Source organism: Oncorhynchus masou, chromosome 9 (genome assembly GCF_036934945.1).
Source record: "Oncorhynchus masou masou isolate Uvic2021 chromosome 9, UVic_Omas_1.1, whole genome shotgun sequence".
Taxonomy (NCBI): Eukaryota; Metazoa; Chordata; class Actinopteri; order Salmoniformes; family Salmonidae; genus Oncorhynchus; species Oncorhynchus masou.
In genome coordinates, this window is record NC_088220.1 from 27,568,245 (window position 1) to 27,575,437 (window position 7,193).

General features: G+C 48.2%; 1 protein-coding gene across 2 annotated transcripts; it reads left to right on the top strand.

The window, feature by feature from the left end:
- The first annotated feature begins 4,990 nt into the window (after positions 1–4,990).
- Positions 4,991–6,972, top strand: LOC135545769 (small integral membrane protein 32-like). 2 transcript variants are annotated; one of them, XM_064973619.1, is made up of 2 exons: positions 4,991–5,949; positions 6,188–6,972. In XM_064973619.1, exon 2 carries the CDS (start codon positions 6,229–6,231, stop codon positions 6,550–6,552), a length of 324 nt encoding a protein of 107 aa, XP_064829691.1. In that variant the 5' UTR covers positions 4,991–5,949; positions 6,188–6,228; the 3' UTR covers positions 6,553–6,972. The 2 variants fall into 2 exon arrangements, with proteins under 2 accessions (XP_064829691.1, XP_064829690.1); XM_064973618.1 differs by having other exon boundaries at positions 5,003–5,932.
- Positions 6,973–7,193: the final 221 nt, after the last annotated feature.

The following is a 7,193-nucleotide window of genomic DNA, read 5'->3' on the forward strand; positions in this document are numbered from 1 at the left end:
CTAGCCTGTCTGTTCTGTCCCTGGCCTGTCTGTTCTGTCCCTGGCCTGTCTGTTCTGTCCCTGGCCTGTCTGCTCTGTCCCTGGCCTGTCTGCTCTGTCCCTAGCCTGTCTGCTCTGTCTCTGGTCTATTTCTTCTGACCCTGGCCTGTCTGCTCTGTCCCTGGCCTGTCTGCTCTGTCCATGGCCTGTCTGCTCTGTCCCTGGCCTGTCTGCTCTGTCCCTGGCCTCTCTGCTCTGTCCCTGGCCTCTCTGCTCTGTCCCTGGCCTCTCTGCTCTGTCCCTGGCCTGTCTGTTCTGTCCCTGGCCTGTCTGTTCTGTCCCTGGCCTGTCTGCTCTGTCCCTGGCCTGTCTGCTCTGTCCCTAGCCTGTCTGCTCTGTCTCTGGTCTATTTCTTCTGACCCTGGCCTGTCTGCTCTGTCCCTGGCCTGTCTGCTCTGTCCCTAGCCTGTCTGCTCTGTCTCTGGTCTATTTCTTCTGACTCTGGCCTGTCTGCTCTGTCCCTAGCCTGTCTGCTCTGTCCCTGGTCTATTTCCTCTGACCCTGGCCAGTGGGAGAGGAATGGGGCTATGAGAACACCTTCCTCTCGCCTATATTACATGGCTGAAGTGAATCTGGGAGAAATCCTGAATTGCGCCCTCCCATGATGTAATACCCATCCTATTATAGAGCAATACAGAAACAGACTCAAACACAAATCTTTCAGTCATGTCCTCTGGCTCCAGTGACCTGACTTATTTTAGATTTATTTTGAATGAAAAACATTTTGATATTTAGGTTGAGATCACACAGTTTACATTTAGGAGAAGTGTAAACTCTAAAACACTCAATCCTGTTTGTGTGGGAGTTACAGTATTTGAGGCAAGTTAAACTTGTGAAAACATTGGATATATAAGGGAAGATATCACAAAGAGCCACAAAGTCTCCCTTCCTCAAAAACACTGCATGACACGGGCCCAGCGCCCCAGTGAGCGGCACTCGTGGGGGAGGGGTGGGTGCTTGTGTGTGCTGTGTACATAATCACTGTCGCCTTTCTCTCAGGCAACCCGCAGGGCCGGTTATGTCTCATTTCTCTCTCTCTCTCTCTCTCTCTCAGTCTCTCTCGCTCCCTCTATCCCCCTCAGTCTTTCTCTCTCTCTCTCTCTCCCTCTCCCTCTGCCCCCCTCAGTCTCTCTGTCTCTCTCTCTCTGTCTCTCTCTCTCCCTCTATCCCCCTCAGTCTCTCTGTCTCTCTCTCTCCCTCTATCCGCCTCAGTCTCTCTGTCACTCTCTATCTCCCTCTGTCCCCCTCAGTCTCTCTGTCTCTCTCTCTCCCTCTATCCCCCTCAGTCTCTCTGTCTCTCTCTCTCCCTCTATCCGCCTCAGTCTCTCTGTCACTCATCTCCCTCTATCCCCCTCAGTCTCTCTGTCTCTCTCTCTCCCTCTATCCCCCTCAGTCTCTCTCTCTCCCCTCCCTCTATCTCCCTCAGTCTCTGTCTCTCTCTCCCCTCTATCCCCTCAGTCTCTGTCTCTCTCTCTCCCTCCCCCCTCAGTCTCTCTCCCCCCTCTATCTCCCTCAGTCTCTCTGTCTCTCTCTCTCCCTCTATCCCCCTCAGTCTCTCTGTCTCTCTCTCTCCCTCTATCCCCCTCAGTCTCTCTCTCTCTCCCTCTGTCCGCCTCAGTCTCTCTGTCACTCTCTCTCTCCCTCTATCCCCCTCAGTCTCTCTGTCTCTCTCTCTCCTCTAAGTCCCCCTCCCTCTATCTCCCTCAGTCTCCCTCTCTCTCCCCTCTATCCCCCAGTCTCTCTGTCTCTCTCTCTCCTCTCTGTCCCCCTCAGTCTCTCTGTCACTCTCTCTCCCTCTGTCCGCCTCTGTCCCCTCAGTCCCCCTCTCTGTCTCCCTCTCCCTCTCCCCTCAGTCTCTCTCTCTCTCCCCTCTGTCCGCCTCAGTCTCTCTGTCTCTCTCTCTCCCTCTATCCCCCTCAGTCTCTCTGTCTCTCTCTCCCCTCTATCCCCCTCTCTCTCTCTCTCTCCCTCTCTCCCTCAGTCTCTCTGTCCCTCTATCCCCCTCAGTCTCTCTGTCTCTCTCTCTCTCCCTCTATCCCCCTCAGTCTCTCTGTCTCTCTCTCTCCCTCTGTCCGCCTCAGTCTCTCAGTCTCTCTCTCTCCCTCTATCTCCCTCAGTCTCTCTCTCTCTCCCTCTATCTCCCTCAGTCTCTCTGTCTCTCTCTCTCCCTCTATCCCCCTCAGTCTCTCTGTCTCTCTCTCTCCCTCTATCCCCCTCAGTCTCTCTCTCTCTCCCCTCTCCCTCAGTCTCTCTGTCTCTCTCTCTCCCTCTGTCCGCCTCAGTCTCTCTGTCTCTCTCTCTCCTCTATCCCCCTCAGTCTCTCTGTCTCTCTCTCTCCCTCTGTCCGCCTCAGTCTCTCTGTCTCTCTCTCCCTCTATCCCCCTCAGTCTCTCTGTCTCTCTCTCTCCCTCTATCCCCCTCAGTCTCTCTCTCTCCCTCTATCTCCCTCAGTCTCTCTCTCTCTCCCTCTATCCCCCTCAATCTTTCTCTATCCTCTTTCTCTCTTTCTCTCTCTCTCTCCCCTCTCTTTTTTTCTTTAATCTCTCTCTCTTTCTGTTCTCCCTTTCTCCCTCCCTCCCCTCTCTCACTCCCTCCCTCCCCCTCTCTCTCTCTTAGGACTGTCTAAGGAACTTCTCTGTTCCCTTGTAAATTATTTTACAAGACAAAGACCCAAGACATGATCCCGTGCTGCTCTATAAATTGCTGTTAGTCTTTCTCGCTTTCTGTCATTCTTGAATGTATGTGTTAATAAGAAAGAGACAGAGACAGAGAGAGAGAGAGAATGTGAGGGCCGAAGACAGAAATAAAAATGTGTGTGTGTCGGAGACAGAGAGGAAGAGAGAGAGAGAGATTGTCAGCATCCCTAATAAAGCCTACTACAGGAAGACAAGTGCTCATCATCCAAATTTGATTGTCATGGTGATGAGCAGAGCTGGGTACCAAACACAATTAGCTATGGAGAAAGGCATCTTTGAACACCTGTGTATGTACTATACATATTTCTCTCCTGGTTGACCCTCTCTGTCAGAATAGGTTGCTTTGCTCTGTAGGCAAGCTGCTTGTTAACCTCGTGCCAGGAGACTGGACTGGAATTTGGCAAATACGGGTGAGATTGTCACCAAGCGGAATGTAAAGAGATCGAGTTGGACAGCGGAGCACTGGGAAAGTGGGTCACTCTTATTGGGGGGGGGGGGGGGATTAGGCCTAGGGCGTAAGAGTGTCACTTGCAAAAAGCTATTACTATCTCCTTAACCGTCACAATCACTGAGATGTTTTCCCTTCCAGATGTAAACATGGCTTGAGGCTGTACTTGTGTTCATCTGTCACAAGGAGATGTAGCCAAGCACTGGGGTCTAAATCCTCTTTTAGCATTTTATATAACTTAGTGTATGGTTGCATAACAAGGTGATGACGTGTCACATAGTCGTCTAGAGGTCATTTAAGATGCAATGGCTTGGTCTTTATATAAAGGAATGTTACATTATTACATCATGCTCTACGTCCTCTTTGTCTTCCCACTGATCAGTAGGAGGTGGATCTAGGACACCATTCCACGTCCACCTTCCATGTAATTGAAGATGACAGGAGAGAAGGAAAGGAAGCTATTGAAGTCCCTCTGGAGAGTAAATTATTGTGATCTTGTATAGATTCAGATGTATTATGTTGCTATGAAGTTAAAATGATAAAATAATAATAAGATACACTCTATATTGCACATGAAATCAAACTCCTGTTCTTCAATGGTGAATGTTTTTTAATCTTTCCTCGCTTGGCAGATACAGTATGTATGAGGTGTGTGTGTGTGTGTGTGTGTGTGTGTGTGTGTGTGTGTGTGTGTGTGTGTGTGTGTGTGTGTGTGTGTGTGTGTGTGTGTGTGTGTGTGTGTGTGTGTGTGTGTGTGTGTGTGTGTGTGTGTGTGTGTGTGTGTGTGAGAGAGACAGAGAAGGAGAGCGAGAGACAGAGACAGAGAGGGAGAGAGAGAGAGAGAGAGAGAGAGAGAGGACAGAGGGAGAGAGAGAGAGACAGAGAGAGAGAGAGAGAGAGAGAGAGACAGAGACAGAGGGAGAGAGAGAGAGACAGAGAAGGAGAGCGAGAGACAGAGACAGAGAGGGAGAGAGAGAGAGAGAGAGAGACAGAGGGAGAGAGAGGGAGACAGAGAGAGAGAGAGACAGAGACAGAGACAGAGAGACAGAGAGACGGAGAAGGAGACAGAGACATTCATTTACAGGGTTGGCGCTGGAGGCTGTCACATATCAGAGAGAATGGTTGATATCTGCAGCCAAACACAATAATATAATATTGGTATCATTGAGCAGCTGTGTGACACTGAGCTTGGCACGCAAGGCTATTATGATAATGTAGCAAATGTTTATACATACTGCATTCCATTTGCACTTTGGGAATTCATATACCATGTATAAACCCACTCACTTTTGGCAAGAAGCTTTAAGATCTGTAGGTTAATGTATGAACATGCCTCCATCTATTATGATCCATAAAGCCTCACCATCTCCAAATGTCCATTCCATCCCAGGAGTAGAATAACCCTCACATCTCCACAGCCCCACGGTCTACTCTTTATATGGCTACCAAGGACATGGCCTTACTTCGTCATCAGTCTCACTGTCATGGTACCCATCCACTCTCTCTGAGAAAAACAAACTGTTTTTGTGTATTTTTCAGGAGAAGGGTTGGGTGTGCAAGCGTTTACACATGAGGGTTAAGATAAATGCATTCAGATTGCAGCCTAGTTGCATGTCTGGTTGGGGGCTGTTCCTTTAATTGCCTCCCTCCCCACCTCCCCAAGCTCAGCTCTCTCTCTCTCTCTCTCTGTTTTAATTAACCTGAGAGATTCCGCACTGCCCTAACAATTGTTTCACTCACTTTTTTTCAAATGAAGAAGGACCTGTTGGGAGAAAAACGAGAGAGGGTGAGGGAGACGAGGCGTCACATGACACGCTTGACTTTAACACAACCCTGTCCAATGACATCTCCTCACCAACCCTGCGCGCACAGGGAGCCCATCAGGCGCGCTCCCTCTCCCTCTCCCCTCTCGGTAATCAATCTATCCTCTCCCCACAACACACAAACCGAAGCAGGGAGGAAGCTGTATTCAAAATGGAGAGAGAGAGAAAGAGCTCCATCGGGAGCTGGTGAAGAATATTTATGTATTCTATACAATTTCTGTCTCTCTCCCACCATTCTCTTCGGGTCTCGGTCGATATTCCCGTCAGGGGATCGTTTTGAGTTGAAGGCACTCAAAACCGAGATGTATCGACCTTTCCTGGATATAAGAACGTGAGTGGAGCGCGAGAAGAAACCGGGAGTGAACCGGTTTGCCCCTTGCCTACTCTTTCTCTTCCCGCGTTCCAACCAAGACATTACAGCGCGCTAAAGGAGCCACTTGGACCAACCTTATAAACTTAACCAATTATACCAAGTAGCCATTCAATTTGCATAGTGGGCGACATTGTCACTTTACAGTCCAGATAGGCTACTCTGGTGTTTACGGTAATAACTCTCAATAAAGAAATCAGTAGATTCAAATTGTTAATGATATCAGAGGAATTCCGGCCTCATAATCTCATCGCTACGACCGGAGAAGCTCCTGCATGGTGGTTTAGGCCTACATCACCCGTAACGAGACTAGACAACCTATGGTGATTTTGAGTGACTTAGACACACATGGATATGCGAAATTCAGTTCTGCGGCTTAAGGACAGGCGGCATATGGTCTGTTAGCGCGGCGGATTTAGTGCCAAAACAACACCGCCTCTCCAGAGCGCGTCCACCCTGGGAGAGATTGGACAGAGCAAACAAAGCCTGGGGAATGCGGTCTCTGTTTCCCTGGATCTCCATCTCACCCGTGGGGACTCTACGCGGAACACACAACGTAAGTCTTTGATTTAAGTAAGTAACGGATTCGTACGAGGTAGGCTATTATGGATAGAGACACTCAGTTCCTTTGCGGTGTTGACACACTCCATGTCTTTCCATGTCCGTCATTATTTTCCACAGGGGTATGTAGCCAAATTCTGTTCTTATTGTCTTTTGTGAACTGTTTAAAAACATGTGCATGATTGATCGTTATATAGCCTATCAATACATTGATCTGGGATTAGAAACTGCTATTTTACTCCCTTCCCAGTTGAACGTTGACGGGGTGGACCGCCGGTGACGCGAGAGGTCATGTTGAGACAAATCCTGCTGAATTCCACCAACGCACTAGACTTCGACCTAGGGATGGCCCTCCAGACGCACGAGACCGTGTCCGTTAACGCATCTCACGGATCGGTGAACATGGCGGCGCTGCCCACGGGCAGCAGGGGCGGGATGCGGGAGGACGGGGAGCTGAACAAACCGGACCTGGCCACCTACATGATAATATGTCTGTTGCTGTTTCTGCTCGTGCTGCTCATCGTTTTCTTCATCAACTGTCAGCTGAGGAACTCTTTCTTCGCCTCCATGCCCTACGATCGGTCTCTCAGAGAGGCCCGGACCTCCTACAAGTAGAACCCGATACCAACTCAGCTGGTAACGTCTGTAGGATTAGGTAACGTGTGTTATGAATGTGTTCATGGAGGGGTGTGTTATATTTACTATGCATAGTCCAGACGCTGTGAGTATCCGTTACGTGTTCATTTGGCACAATGACATAGAGACCTATTACGCTCCCTGTTCCAAACTGGACTAAATGTCATTACGTGTAGGTCTATATTCATTTTTATTTTTATTTCAGCTTTATTTAACCCGGTAGGCTAGTTGAGAACAAGTTCTATATCATGGTGTATGTTTTTTTGTTTGTTTTTGAATATAAAACATTTTATATTACAGCACTGTAATACACTCTTATGTATATCTATTGTGTAATTCTGAGCTTAACGTTTTATTATTTGTATTGTGTAAAACTATGATTAAATATATTATATTTGTCCATCTAGTTCAATATGGCTATATGAAAATCATAGGGTGATGATGATGATGATGATGATGATGATGATGATGAGATGACACGGGTTGGTAGATGAATATCCAAGACAAGAGGTTTCATGAATGGAATCCCTGTTTATTACGCACTTTCATTTATGTTTTAATTAAGCCGACACTCACAATTGACTAGTGTAATTTCTCGCAGAACAAATGGTTTACGCTAA